Source organism: Aquarana catesbeiana, linkage group LG10 (assembly GCF_042186555.1).
Source record: "Aquarana catesbeiana isolate 2022-GZ linkage group LG10, ASM4218655v1, whole genome shotgun sequence".
NCBI lineage: Eukaryota > Metazoa > Chordata > Amphibia > Anura > Ranidae > Aquarana > Aquarana catesbeiana.
Genome location: NC_133333.1, coordinates 116447377 through 116463505, shown reverse-complemented (window position 1 = coordinate 116463505; position 16129 = coordinate 116447377). Strand labels below are relative to the sequence as shown.

The 16129-nt window shown below is 39.5% G+C and overlaps 1 protein-coding gene across 14 annotated transcripts in view; it reads left to right on the top strand.

Annotated features, from left to right (window-relative positions):
- PHLDB1 (pleckstrin homology like domain family B member 1) overlaps positions 1-16129 on the top strand; it is a 196293-nt gene that overhangs the window by 19287 nt on the left and 160877 nt on the right. For 5 of the 14 annotated variants that reach the window (XM_073602501.1, XM_073602499.1, XM_073602496.1 and 2 more), the window contains exon 1: positions 2340-2550. The exons of 1 other annotated variant lie outside the window; for it this stretch is intronic. In XM_073602501.1, the coding sequence (XP_073458602.1) occupies positions 2467-2550 (84 nt within the window). In that variant the 5' untranslated portion in view covers positions 2340-2466. Of the gene's footprint in view, positions 1-2338; positions 2551-16129 lie in introns of those variants that run through there. 8 more of the 14 variants (XM_073602507.1, XM_073602497.1, XM_073602498.1 and 5 more) reach the window with 4 other exon arrangements.

Genomic DNA, 16129 nt, shown 5'->3' with positions numbered 1-16129 from the left:
TCGGGACTCCCTTCCGGTGGAACGGAAGATCCTGCTATAGCCATAAAAGGCGGCTGGAGGGGCAGGGTACGTCTCCTCCCAATGCTTGTAAACGCAAAAAAAAGCAATCCAGCGGCTAGTTAGCTGCCAGGATTGCTTTTACAAGAGAGCGACCCCTACAGCTACAGGCATCATCCCGCTATAACCACTTGAAGTCCAGCGACGTACAGGTATCATCGCTGCTAAGCAAGTGATTAAATAGGCTGACTGACTGGATACAAGAGTGAAGACACATGCAACTTTTGTTTACGGAGTAACTCTTTCCTCAAAAATACGTAATTTTACTTTAAATCGGAGTTCCAGTCTCCTTGTCAATTAAAAAAAAAAAAGCACCCCCATGATTTTCAGTGCTATTGAAAGTGTAAACTGTTACCAGTGTAATCATTTATGTGGCTTATAAATCTTCGTTTACTCAGTGTCCCTGGTATGCAGACAGTGGCCATTGCTACTGTGGGCATCTGAAGCCCCCTCGTACTAGTTTCCGGGATTTGGTGCAGCCGGCTACCCAGCATTCACATTCCGATCTCACGCCTGCGCAGTCAAGACACAGTGCAATGTGTTAATTGCAGAAATTACGCAATGGCAGCGGAGGTTGCCCCTCATATCTTGACTCCTATTGACTCCTGGGATATCAGTGTCATCAATCCCAGGAGTCAATGAGAGTCAAGATTTGACATACATCGCCGCAGTGACTAGGGCCAGAAGTGGAGGGAATTTTAAGAAAAAAGGTAACTAAACAAAAAAAAAAACCAATAGCCAAAGATTACAGGCACAAGTATCGGCTACCAGTGGAGCCGTGGTTGTAAGAAAGGGTGGAACTCCGCTTTAAATTTATATTACATAGATGAAAAATTTTGACTTGGACAAGGTTTAATAAAAAGCCCTTATCTTTTCAACTAATAATTTATATAACATATAAGAATATACAGCTGTGGCCAAATGTTTTGAGAATTACACAAATATTAGTTTTCACAAAGTCTGCTGCTTCAGTGTTTTTAGATCTTTTGTCAGATGTTACTATGGTATACTAAAGTACAGGGCTTTTTTCCTCAAACAATAGGTGCTGGAACTTAACCACGGCCCCACAAAACCCCTCCCCCTACACACACCCTCCAAATCACATCAAATAGTGGGTGTGTTCAGTCAAATTTCACGAAAACAGTAGGAGGGTCTTAAAGGGGCATTAAATACCAGGATTGCATTACATACAGAGTGCAGAGCTGTCACTTGTAAACACAGAAACCAGACTTCTGTGTTTACAAGTGATTGTGGTGAGCAGGCACCAAAGGGTCTGAGCCAGAGGTGGTGGAACTGAGTTCCACCAAGTTCCCTCTGAAAAAAGCCCTGCTGAAGTATGATTACAAGCATTTCATAAGTGTCAAAGGCTTGTATTGACAATTACATTAAGTTTATGCAAAAGAGTCAATTTTTGCAGTGTTGAGACTTCTTTTTCAAGACCTCTACAATTCACCTTGGCATGCTGTCAATTAACTTCTGGGCCACATCCTGACTGATGGCAGCCCATTCTTGCATAACCAATGCTTGGAGTTTGTCAGAATTTGTGGGGGGGGGGGGGTTTGTTCACCTGCCTCTTGAGGATTGACCACAAGTTCTCAATGGGATTAAGGTCTAGGGCATTTCCTGGCCAAATTTCCAATATTTTGTTCCCTAAGCCACTTAGTTATCATTTTTGCCTTATGGCAAGGTGCTCCATCATGCTGGAAAATGTATTGTTTGTCACCCAGCTGTTCTTGGATGGTTGGGTGAAGTTGCTCTCGGAGAATGTTTTTGTACCATTCTTTATTCATGGCTGTGTTCTTTGTGAGAACGAAATTGTGAGTGAACCCACTCCCTTGGCTGAGAAGCAACCCCACACACGAATGATTTTTTTATGGGAATAGGTTCATTTTTATGGCAAAGAGGGACTTTACAATTAATTGCAATTCCTCTGATCACTCTTCATAATATTCTGGAGTATATGCAAATTGCCATCATGAAAACCGAGGCAGCAGACTTTGTGAAAATTAATATTTGTGCAATTCTCAATACTTTTGGCCATGGCTGTAAAATTCATACAATCTCTTCATTTTTTTTTTGTATCTGTATTAGTGTGATGTACATTCACATTGCTTTTAGTATCATCCAGCTTCTTCATAAAAATGAGTCAATCTTTCAGCTTTAGTGTATAATTCTTCCTGTTATCCCATAGACCACTACTTGTTCTGTTCTCTGTCCTCCACCCCCAGTCTCCTGGATATACAATGGCTCTCTCCTCCCTCGCTTCCTTTACTCACATCCTGCCAAAATCACACAGCTGGGTCAGTGTCCTCTCACAGGCACTATAACAAAGCAAGGTGGGGTAGTACCTCTGCCACTGAGCCCAGGTATGGTGAATGTGCCATCTCTCCTTACCCCTGGAGGGGAGAAATGGAGAGGTGCTGTGGATCACTGAGTAGACTTTACCGCAGAATTTCTCTTTCCTGCTGTCATCACGGGGACACAGAAAAACAAGTGAGTACAGAACAAAGAAATTGGAAGTTCCTATTTTGGGCTCTATGCAAACAGAACTTGTGGCTGTACTTTTGTATATTTATATAAGAGCTGTTAGACACAGCTATTATTGTGACATGTTAAAGATAGTTTAGCGCTGTTCATTTTAGAGGAAATATCTTGAGAATACCAAAGCAGTACAGAATTTAGCTTTCCGAGAGCCTAGTTTCTTTTAAATACCATGAACAGGCTTAAAGGGACACTAAACAATATTATTATTATATCTTTATTCTCAAAAAATAATCCATACACACCCACTACTTAATAGCTCTGTATTCTATTTTTCATGAAATGATTACTTACTGTATTTTCCTACTCCTTGTATCATCCTCCATGAGCTTACAAATCTCTTCTTTTATTCCCTCACTTTCATTGGTTGGAACAAGCATTGTATGTGGGTTGGGATTTAGTGCACTACTGTATGCACACTGCAAATCCAATAGTACATAGTCCATCAGCATCATCAAGAGAGGATGGCTACATTCATTGGGTCCATGAAGAATAAACGTAGCCACCCTCTAAAAGGAAGTCAGATCACAGCAGCATAAAAAACAAAAAAGAAATGTTGAGATTTGGATGCTGAGAGCAATAGAAGGTACTTTTCAGTGTTAATAATAAATACTTGAATATAATTACTTTTTCCTAAATCAGAGTTAAGTATCACTTTACAAAAGTGCTGAGATGCCACAATCTCATAGAAGATAGGTAAAGTGATTGTAAAGGAAAACATTTAAAAAAAAAAAATAACAAACAACATGCTTACCTGCTCAGTGCAGTGGTTTTGCACAGAGCAGCCCCAATTCTCCTTTTCTCAGGTCCCCGCACCAGCCTCTCTAGCTGTAATTGACAGCAGTGGAAGCCAATGACTCCTGCTGCTGCATCTCAGCCAATCAGGAGGGAAAGACCCGGGAGAGCCTCGGTTCTCATGCATATTGCTGGATCGAGATCAGTCTTAGGTAAGTATTGGGGGGGCTGAGGGGGAAGCTGCACACAGAAGGTTTTTTATCTTCATGCGTAGAATGCATAAAGGTAAAAAACCTTCAGCCTTAACAACCACTTTAAAGCTGACCTCCAGCCTCACCTTCCATCATGGACAAGTGAACAGGCTTCTCCGCTGTACTCACTTTGCTTTCTTTCTCACAATGTGCATTAGAAGCTGCAGCATATCAGATAAAGCCTTCCTCATTTCCTGGCTGGAGGACATCCAACATCATCTGTGGCTTTCCGCCCTAGCCTGACTGTCCCTGGCCAAACCCTTTCATTCATTGGATTTCAGTTTTTTTAATCATAGAGGCTCAAGATTACATGTAGGTGTTACTACAGCTTCCTGTTTTCCGGAAGCTACGTACAGCACCATGCTAACCCCTCCCATCTGTTATGATCTGCCTGCATTGCATAGAGAAGTAAACAGACATGGTGATGATGTCCCTGGCTCCAGAATAATGTATGAAATTAAGACTGAAAAGGCTTTATTTAAAAGGGTTCTAAAGGCAGAAAGTTTTTTACCTTAATGCATTCTATGGAGGCTAAGAGGCTTGCTATGCGGGGCACTCAGCAGGGGGGAGGAGCCAGGAATGCTGGCAGGGGTCCCTAAAAAAAGAGGATTGGGCTGCTTTGTGCAGAACCATTGCACAGAGCAGCTAAGTTTAACATGTTTTTTAAATTAAAAAAAAGCCTTTAGTATTACTTTAAACATTTAAATATCATGTTGATGAAGGGGGACGTTAAAACAAGGAAAGGCAAAATATAAGCATATTATACTGCAGCTTTAAGCTCGGTTCACACATGGGCGGCACGACTTGCAGGTCGCCTCAGCGAGGCGACCTGCAAACGACTGCGGGGCGACTTGCGAGACGACTTCTGCATAGAAGTCTATGCAAGTCGCCCCAAGTCGCCCCCAAAGTAATACAGGAACCTTTTTCTAAGTCGGAGCGACTTGCGTCGCTCCAATTAGAACGGTTCCATAGCACAGAACGGGAGGCGACTTGTCAGGCGACTAGGTCGCCTGACAAGTCGCCCCAGTGTGAACCGAGCATTAACCTCCAATTTATGAACAGATATCTCTAAACATAGTTAAAGTGTATCTAATATTTGGATAGCGTTAGGGGGTTCAAACCTCCAGTTTAGGTGCTGTCTGTGTCCCTGTTAGAGACAATTCATCTCTTTATTTGTCCTGGTGACCATGGACATCAGGTCTGAAAACGAGGAAAAACTGAACATTTTGAGATGTCACCAGAAAAAGAAATAGAGGAGATATCTTCCAATAAGGACACTTGTTGCGATGACAACTGTCTAAGAGGGCACTTCCCTGACTTTAGACTTTCTCTCACTTCATTTTGTGTCTACAGGACAGGAAATGAAGGTAAATCTAGCCAATAGTACACAAATTGCAAAAAATAAATAAAAATAAGATGGATTTTAACTATTCCCTTCTCTATCCAAATCGGAAAAAAAAAGTTTAGATAGATTTCATAAAATCCCACTGAATGAAATCTTTATTGCTGAAAGATATATCCATAGATCTTAAAGAGCAGAATTGTATATTTTGTCATATTGTTGATACTAAAGAAAAAAGACAGATGCTGCTGTGAATTGTGTTGGTGTTTCACATAGAATTTTGTGACCTATGAGATCATGTCAACGGCTTTCCCATCTTTAGGGGAGGGTTGTGAACAATGAGTGGAAAAAATTCTTGTATTAATGGAAAACTTTTCTCATAGAAACCACAAGGCTGTCATTGCTAACTTCTCAATCTGTTAATGTTAGTTGCCTGCCTGTCATGCAGACCTTCTCTCTCTAATAATTTAAATTACTAAGAACATGTATGAGGATAAGAACTTCTTACACTACCCTGATTTTGCTGATAGGTAAACCTGTTTTACGTCAGTGAGTCCGAAAGTACTAAACAGAATTCAGTTAATATAGGAGCCAAAAAATGTAATTTTCAGGAGTAGAAGAACTTCATAGATTTATTTCAAGAAGGTTTAAACATCTTTCAATTATTAAAGCATTTTACTATTTTATTCTAGCCTATCACCAGTAGATAGAAAGATAAACGACTTAGTAAGCCCTTCTAGACATAAATTCTACTGATGAAGTCAGAAATGATCATGGCATGGGAATGTCTATATGGTCAGAATAAATCAAACCAAGTTTTTGATTTATAAATAGAGGTTATCAGTTTTTATAGTAACAGGAGACAGATGGTGACCACAAGGCCAGGTGGGACCACCCTTGTTGTAGGTTTCCCACAATGGGCGCTGCAGAGATTTGAAACATAAGAAGCATCCTTTTAAATGTCCTCTTGTTAGAGTTGTGATTGACTAATGTCTGTCTTAAATAGAAACATGCTTGGGACATCTAGTGTTCCTACATGTTTCTTTAAGGAGACAGCATCCCAACTTGCCTCTGCTCCAAAGTACTTATTCTAACTGACGCGCTTAATTTGTGGCAGCCATCATATCTTGTGACATCACTAGAGATGAGCGAAACTGCCCTGGGTTCGGTTTGGGTAGGGTTTAGTGAGCTTCAAAGAAGTTCAGATGCTGAACTTGAACCCTTTTTTTTTTGGGCTAATAGGTAAGAGGTTGTAAGGAATAAAAAACATGAGAGGTGTACACTAATGTAGGCAAAGAACAGTGATTTTTTTAAATGTTTGAAGCGAAACATTAAAATTGCCCAAATCTTTTAAATAATACCTTAAAATGGTTCTAAAGTCTGAAGGGTTTTTTACGTGAATGCATTGTCTGCATTCAGGTAAAAAACTTTCTAAGTGCAAACCCCCCCTTCCCCCCCCTCCAAGCCCCCCCCCCTTATACATACCTGAGCCTGATCTTGATCCAGCAATGTGCACAAGAGCAGCGGCTCTCCCCCTCCTCACTGGCTCAGAGACAGCAGCTGGAGCTGTCAATCACAGCCAGTGAAGAGGGAGCAGTGGGGCTGAGCTGTGTTCTGTGTGTCTAATGGACACAGAGTCAGCTCAGGAGCGAGCCCACATGAGTGCTCCCTTAGCAATTGGTGGGGGAGGGGGGAAGGCTTTGAGTCTGGATGGCCAGAATTCTGAACGAACATTTGTACAAACATTTGACAAATACCATTCTCTACGTTTTATTTGCTTTTAACATTCAATTTTTGAATTAATGGACTTTACAGACTAAATGCTGCATATACTGTTAGAAATGTGTTAGTTTAGCAAATATTTCCCACCCTTCTCTATTCATCTTCCTCAACATTGCGGTTGAAAACGAACATTGATTTGACTCCACTAACAATTAGACAGTTGAATAACCGTTTTTAAAACTAAAAATTTCAAACAAAAGGCTACTAGTATATGGCCAGCTTCAGCTCTAGACACGTTAAATACCTGATCACTACTTTCCCCGAGATAAGTTGATACTGACTTCCTGCTCCCCCACACCCTCACCCTATTTTTTGTTGAAACCATTTGTAAGTTTAGCCAACATAAGCATACAAATTAATAGTGCAGACAGCAATGACAGCATGCCCTGAGCATGATTCATGTTGTGTCTACACAGTCAACCATTTACTAAATTCTACGGTAACTGTTCCAACATTATCAGTTTGCAGTTGTTTTGCTACATATGTATACTTCTTTATTTAAACCCAATAAAAAAATGTGGCTTCAGTGCCAGCTGTAATATTTCTTTAACAAATGTGAAAAATAAATAAATTGTTATTCCTTGCTTCCAACTCCAGCCTAATTGTGAATGTAAAGGTTTGAACCTTTTAGTTTCTGTAATCATTAGGGAAATATTCCCTCAATTCTTGTGTGGTCATGGAGTCTGGAAATGATCTAAATCTAGTCCAATGACGGTACAGACTGTAGTAAAACATCCTAGCAAAGTAGAGTGGGGAAGGGTGCAGGGAACCGGTGTGAGGTGGTATTGGTGTCTGTGTTCCCGCTGTGAAGATCTCCTCACTTCCAGTTTTGGTCACCAGGACAGGAAGTGAAGTGGAATGTCCCCAATAGGGACAGAGGCAACATTAAACCTGATAGAACTTATAACCCTTCCCCACTCTAAACAAAACAAATTAATGTATTTTGGCTGCAGTTGGCTTTTAAACTTCCTTTCTCGCCACTTTTTTTTTTTTTTTTTTAAACAAATTGTTTAATCTTACTTCATATTCTACATTTTCCCTTTTTATTTCTTTGAAATGCATAATTTGAAACCAATGTTGTATGCCAACATAATTAATTTTTTCTCAAGACTTTTATAAGAATCCATAGTCTGCCAGTACTAGTTTAGTGCCTTTTAATTGAAGTACTAAAGCAAAACTGAACCGCAGATGGTTTAAATTACTGGAATGTTCAAAGCAAATATGTTTTTGTATTTAAATGGCTGAGTTGCTGAGTAAGAAGAAAAGTCCCCCCCTGATTCACAGGAAGGTGATGCAGAACAGGGATTATACATAGTAATACTAAGGATGTCATATATAGCAAAGGAAATGTGACGGGAAATCTGCCCTTGATTCCTGTTTTGTGCACATTCCTAAGCAAAGTAATATGAGGTCCCTTTTCAAGATATCTATTAAATGATACTCATTACCCAGCAGAAGATACAGTATTTTATTAAGGCACAATTTGAATGTTGTTGTTACATCTTTTTAAGCAGTTATTTTGCCTTTGGCCTCTAATTGACAACATAATCACAGCATTCATATTGTTTAAAAAGTATTCCAAATGTTAGTTGCACATATACAGGGGTGTTGCTTGGACTGTGAAAGACATAGGGAACCTGTGAGCAACCCCAAATGCTGTATGTGGCCAGAGTGGGAAAGGCTTAAAGGGGTATGAATAAATAAAACCTGAGCTATTCTATTACATATGCTTCTCTGCACACAGCCTACCTTAAAAAAGAACTTTGACAGTATATAATGTGCTTAGAGTTCAGTGGTCAGGGGTCTGGGTAAAAAGTACAGGAAATTCACCCAATGGGGTCAAATTTTTAACCCTGCAGGTTAATAAAAAAAGAAACTAGAAATGATAAATACATAATTGTGAGTACTTGATCCTAAAAATCTCCAGGGGCTCATTCACACCAGCCCACATGCTAAAATGCATGGAGGCTTGTATCTGCTCTGTAGGGGCGGTGCTTTTCGTTGTTACAACGCAATGCATTGTTTTCCTTTTTGTTGTGGTATAAACAGGGTACATAGTCAACAATTGTTTCATATGGGCCTTTGCAGTTAGCCTGCATTGATCTATACAAGTGAATGCAAATCAAAACAGCTTCAAAGAGATTGGGTGAATGAGCCTCACTACCTTCATCAGTTAGAGTTCTAAGAATCACCACCTATAATATGTTATATCAAAAAATGTCATCTAGAAGTCCAGAAAAATTATATATTTGTGAATCTTACCCTTTGACACAAGCAGACTGATGGGGTCCGCCTGCCAGTTTTTCAGGCAGACCTGATCGGACCCTCCATTGTCTTCTATGGAGCAGTAGGTGTAAACAGACATGTGTCCGTCTACACCCGCCGACATCCAGTCTGATCCACTAAAAACAGACAGATGGAGATCCCTTTCATCTATCAGATCAGATGACAGTTGGGTGTAAACGGACAGGTCTGTTTACATCCAACCCCCATAGAGGAGAGTGGGTTGTGTCTGTGTCCACTCTACATCAGCAAGCAGACATGGACTAGTCACCCGCCTGTTCAGCGGGGATTAGTGTATAGATCACCCGCTGAGCAGGCAGACTCTAAGTAGAGGCCGTCCCATGTGAAAAGGGCCTTAGATATAGACTATCCCCATGATTTAGATTTTACATGTTTCCTGTTTAAACACAATGATATATAAAAAGTATAAACAGTCAATATCACATTCTGATTAAATTCTGTGCAAAATTCCATGGATCACAGGAAAGAAAATCCTTCACTTCCCCCATCAAGACAGTTATGGTTGATGGGGGAATCCCTTCCACAGAGCCAGAGCTATTGTGTTCTCTCCGGGGGGGTTGGGGGGGGGGATGGGAGCCATCACTGCCGAGAGAACACAGTGATTACTGCTAGCAGCTATAGCCACTGGCAGTAATCACATGCTAGAAATCCGGCATGCTGGTTGTACCCAAGTCCCAAATGGATCAACTTGGGTACAATAAGCCTGCACATAGATGGATCGAATCTTGGCTGAGATCGAACTATCTATTGACAGCTTTAGTAGCAAGGATCTAATTTTCATATGCTTCAATTTATTGTTCAACTTCTAATTTGCTAAACTTGGGTCTGCCCCTAAAACAGAGGTTCTCAGACTTTCTAAACAAAGGGCCAGTTTACTGTTCTTCAAATCTTAGGGGGATAAACTGTGGCCTGTGGCCAAACAATGGTCAGACTCATTGGTCAGTGGAAATAAAAAATGCCCTAGAGTTGGTGAACAGTGGAAGTAAAAAAGGGCCTAGCACCTGTGATTAGTGGGAGGAGAAACTGAGCCTCATCGCTGGTGTCAGTGGGAGCAATAATGGCCAATGTTGGTATCAGTGGGACAAATAATGTCCCATTGTTGACATCAGTGAGAGGAACAGTGCCCACTGCTGGTGTCAGTGGGTAGAATAGTGCCCCATTGTTGATGTTAGAGGAATGAATAGTGCCAGAAGAACATTTTAAAAGTAAGCAAAGTGCCGCAGTTTGAGGGCCGCTGCCTAATAGGCTCAAAAACCTAACTATGTTAAATTTCTGACTGTTTTATCCAATTTAGTTTGTTTATATTTAATCATTATGTAAATCAGTGAAAAGTCTTGATCCAATCCAGTTTAACACTCTCATAATATTGAAATAAGGGAAATTTTATTTTTCTTTGCCCATGTGGTATCCTCCGTACAATTTTTTATTCATCGAGGATTGTTACATCCTATTTTTTCATCTACTTGATTAACATTCTGTGCAACTTTTAAAAAGGCATTTTTCATGTCATTCCGATAATCAATAGCAGGTGGTTTTAACATATTGTACCTGTAGAATTTGAGTAGATGAGATTTGTGAGAGAATTGTCTCTTGTGCCCTAAAACATCTGCTGCTTGACAAAACCGCCATGTGCTGTATCTCCATCTTGAATAAACTAGTAAAGTCCCTTTGTTCGTTGCTGTTGTCTCACAATAACATCTGGGGTCAGTAAGTTGAGTATGGACGCAATCTCCACATATTCAAATCAAAGTACTGCTACTGCGTGGAATGCCAACCTCCCTCTTACTTTGGTTTCAATGCAAGATCAAAGCTTGGGATTGTTAACACATTGAAGAAAATACCAATCCACACACAGAACTGTCAAGTCACAGTGTCTTTATTGAAAATTAGGCATATGGCTAACAAATTGTATGATTTGTTGTGCTACACATACAAATGCTTAATTGTAAAGCCAACGTATCCCAGTTGCTGTGGGATTAAATAGTCACATCATCTTATCAGCTGCAACTCACATAGATGGCACTTTTAGACTTAGTTTACACTTGCGATGGCGGGGCATTGGATGGGGGTGTACACATGTCTCTGCTGTGATGCTTTGCATTGTGGTGAGACAAAAATAATTCCTGCAGTCTCATTTGGTGAGCAGTTTATAAAAATCAGTTAAAGGGATTGTAAACCATTATCTTTTAAAACAACCCATCCATTCTGTTTAAAATTGAAATAAAAGGCAAAGCATGCTTATGTATACAGCAGGTATAAAAAACATTATAAATGCCTTTCTTTATTTCCTTTTTAATTTTTTTTTTTATAAGACATCACATGCTCTCTTTTCCCTCTATTCTTAGCTGCATAAGAGCTGGGGGAGGAGAAATAGCAGTACACTGAACAGAACACCAAGTATTTCACACAAAGGAAGCAATACAAAGAGAACAGGATACTTTTTCATACAAGTACATGGTACAGCAGGCACATATCAGGAATATGAAATGCTGGGGTAACGAACAATTTAACTATGGAAGTCACCCTTCAAAATAGTATACAAACGCTCAATTGAAGTTATATACATTGTATAACCAGCAATCTTAGTTTGCAGGTCTCGAGCACCATAAATCAAATAGAATTGACGATCCTAAATCACATGAGCCACTGTCTACCCACAGAATGGGTGACAATACCCAATAACTGAGTTTTTCAAAAGCCTGTAAATCAAACAGAATTGGCCATGATAAATCATATTAACTGTCCACCCACAAAGTGGGTGACATTATCCCGAATAAGGGTAATGTAAGAGGGTGGGCTAAAAGCTTGCAGTTTGCTGTTGTAGATAAAATGTTTAAAAGCCCTTATTGAAAGTCTTTTGCAAATGTAAGACTACTTCATTATTCAAAATGTCAGTTACCATTCTTGTAATCAGCTGTGCCTCACTCAGTTCAGCAGCAATTGCATCCACTCTCAGCTCTCACCCTGAAATAAATGAGACAGAATCAGAATCCATCAGACCAACCAAAATTCCTAATTTTTTTATATACTATAAATTAAGTTAAATTTGTATAAAAAAAATGGGGTGAAATCGAGGTTGACAATCCACTAGGCCCAATTCTTTCATTTTGTGTCCCTGAGTGGGGAAGCACATAAGATGCACACAGGTGAGGAAGGGGAGCACACTCCATGTAAAATTACACAATCAATAGGGTGAAGCATGTCCTATTTCAAATGCCACTTCATGTGTTGCCATATCTCTTTAGACCCAGTCTGTCCAGACAGTATGGTCACCTGCTGACATGGCACCATCTACAGACTGCTTAACCGTTCAATAAAACACATAAGTTGAATCCAATTCAATTCTACATTAACTATTGCAGTACAGAGGATAATTTTGCAGTCTTTTGAAGTGTAAGAAGACAATATGGGGGTTATTTACTAAAGGAAAATCCACTTTGCACTGCAAGTGCACTTGGAAGTAAAGTCCCTGTAGATCCGAGGGGGACATGCAAGGAAAATAAAAAATAGCATTTTTAGCTTGCACATGATTGGATAATAAAATCAACAGAGCTTACACTCATTTCAGATCTACCCCTTAGATTTAGAGTGACTGCACTTCCAAGTGCACTTTCAGTGCACTTTCAAGTGCACTTGCAGTGCAAACTGGATTTGCCTTTCGTAAATAACCCCCAATGTCTTTCCTAACCCTGTCTCTGTAAATAACTCACATTGACTGAAGGAACATGGAAGAATTGGGGAGGGTCTAACTAAGACCAAGCTTCAATTACAAACAGTGCAGCTCTTAAATAGACAATTAATGGATAATTAGTGAACAATTAATAACCAAAAATGACACAATAATGAGTGAAGAAATTAATAAATGTGTGACTCCAATTATGGAGAAGGAAGCAACTAAAAAAGTCCAAAGTGAGAAGGATTCAAACAGCTAATCAGGATAATAGTCCCACATGCCGTGATGGAAGCTGGAAATCACAGGAAAGTCAAAGTGTCACCAACCAAGCTCATGCTGCGCTTAGTGGAACATGTGTGACCCCCTTAATAAGAGTGGTCTATGTGCACTTTATTTACAACATCACAGCCATCGTCCCAGGTTATACAAACCATCCTCTAAACCTCCAGGTAGCAAACACCTTAGGGAATATGGCACTCAATAGCCTCATTAGCTGATATAGTCTCGTTGTGACCCAGGTTCCCAAACAGGGTTAGAATCTATAGTGGAGGCATAAAATGAAAGGATACTCCACGTAGTGTACTGTATTACTGCGTGTTAAAATCAATTTAATATATAAAATTACACGCAAATGGGTAGATCACAAATAGACATGAAAAATTACAGAAACTGAACTACCTCCAGAGAACAAAATGGCCTTTGCGCATGTGTGGTAGCGTGTGTGCGTGGCTCCACCCAGGACCAAGATAACTAGTCCTGAAAAAGAAGGGAGGACAGAAGAAGATGCCAAAATCACATTAGTAAACAAGCTGCAGTGGCCCAAAACCTCCACTAGATATCAGCATACTACAAAAAATGAAAACCTCATGCAGTTCAATACAAGACAAAAAGTACATGAAAGTGGGGCAAAACAAAGCATAACCCATAAACAAACAAAATCAGGGCAGAGTTAATACCCAGGATAAAAGTTGTAACGAGTTGCAGTAGAGCTTAATCTAGACAGGGTTCGAGGCATGATCTCAAGAATCAGGCCACGGTAACAGTGAAGGACATAATACATAAAAAGTAATATAAATCCAGAAAAACAATTGATAAACAAGTTGAGATGCCAGGCCTGAATACACAGGGTAGGAGACGAAGCAGAGGCAGAATGGCAAATCTAAATATGGTAACAGCAAAATGAGTAATGTAAATATAGGAGCTGAGATGCAGACATGATTACTCAGGATGTCATACAATGTACCATCAATCTCTTCAGGAAGTAGGCTTCCTTATACACCCTCTGAGGTTGTTGAATTGAGGCGTAGTGGAGGAAAGGGCAGAGATAAAAACTGAGCAGATACAAAATGGACCAATACACAACAAACAAAGACATACAAGCTGATCAGACCAGACATAAAATGAAAAGAATTAGGAGGTGAAACACAATGGTCCCAGAAATGAGTCCAACCAAATTCTCATACAAGCGATCTGATTTAATACCAAAGCATAAACTGCAATCTACCCCAGGCACCCTAGTATTATCTGCAGTCCTAACTCTATAAATTTTAAGAGCCTCTATAGTAGGAGCACATACAATATATAATAATAGATAGATTTAAGGAGCCTTTAAGGAGGAGTAGACACCCTCCAGGCATAGCTGCTCGCAGTCTATATATTATTAGATATTTAGACATGAGAATTCAGTTTGTTTCAGGCTAGCTGGTAAGTTGAGCTGGGAATTTCCTTTTTTTTTGTTTAAGATGTGTCACCCTTCCATGTGCTCCTTGCTGTTAAGGCCAGTTATACAGTAGGTTGGGGCAGTTGTCGTTTGTTTTTACTGTCTGTAATTTGGTGAGGTTGTTGCAATGGACACCTTCACTGCCATTGTGCTATTTGCTGTGTGTCCAGTGCGCCCCTGTGCCTTTAAGAAGGAGTGGTCTCCCTCCAGGCATACCTGCCCTCAATCTATCCATTATTATATACAGTATGTGCTCCTACTATGGATGCTTTCAAAATTTATAGAGTTTGGACTACAGGTAATACTAGGGTGCCGTGAAGCGACCTTTGCAGCTTACGTATATATTTGCAAATCTGTGCAAACAAACCCCTGTTTTTAACATGAACTGTTATGCCCTGTACACACGGTTGGATTTTCCAACGGAAAATGTGTGATAGGACCTTGTTGTCGGAAATTCCGATCGTGTGTGGGCTCCATCACACATTTTCCATTGGAATTTCCGACACACAAAGTTTGAGAGCTTGCTATAAAATTTTCCAACAACAAAATCCGTTGTCGGAAATTCCGATCGTATGTGCACAAATCCGACGCACAAAGTGCCACGCATGCTCAGAATAAATTAAGAGACAAAAGCTATTGGCTACTGCCCCGTTTATAGTCCCGACGTACGTGTTTTACTTCACCGCGTTCAGAACGATCGGATTTTCCGATAACTTTGTGTGACCGTGTGTATGCAAAACAAGTTTGAGTCAACATCCGTCGGAAAAAATCCATGGACTTTGTTGTTGGAATGTCCGATCAATGTCCGACCGTGTGTCTGGGGCATTAGACGGGACAATCCGGTTTGTTGCAGGCTGGCTGGTAAGTTGAGCTGGGAATTTTTCTTTGTTTTAGATTCCCCCATCAACACTGACTGTGCTGATGGGGGAATCAAGCAATTTTCTTTCTTTCAAAATGTGGTTGAAGGAAATAAAATTGTATAATGTATGGCTTGCTTTATATATGCAGCTGTCTTGTAACCAATAATTTTTTGTACTTTTGGATTTATGTCAATTGTTTTATGAGCATTCAATAAAAAATATTGAACAAGGAAGGAAAATTCACAAGTTACAATGATGAGGAACATAGATAATTTTTTTTCCCATGCAGGGTTAATGAGTTATCACCTGTAGAATAGTAATAATAATAATGCACAACAACAAAATATTATTACCAAAAATTCACTCAAAATCATTAAAAAATAATATTATTTTTATATTATTTATTTCTAATGATTTTTGTTTGAGAATTTTGGGTAATTGATTTTTTTTCCTTGTCAAAAGAAGTTTATTGAGTATACAATGTTATAAAGATACATAAAGTAAGTTTACAAGGATCTATAAAGTAAGCTCATTGTTTTACAGTAGGGTTTATATAGGTAAATATCATGAAATTTCAAATATTAAACATTGGGTTCACGTAAACCTAAATTAAAGATATATATCATTTCCTTAGTTACTTTTGTAGGTATTTAAATGATTTATACCTACTATACATATTGTTTACAAGTAGAGTGTATATAGGTCAAATAAATTCTGATAATGAGCTTTAATCGTAAGGTGGAGAAAAGGAAAGAGAAAGAAGAAAAAGGGTTGAAAGGTAGAGGTATGGTCCACAAGGTTGTCCCGCTTGTCAGTTTATTATTCTTTTTAGTTCTCTTTGAAGCCTTAGAATGGGTGTCTCTG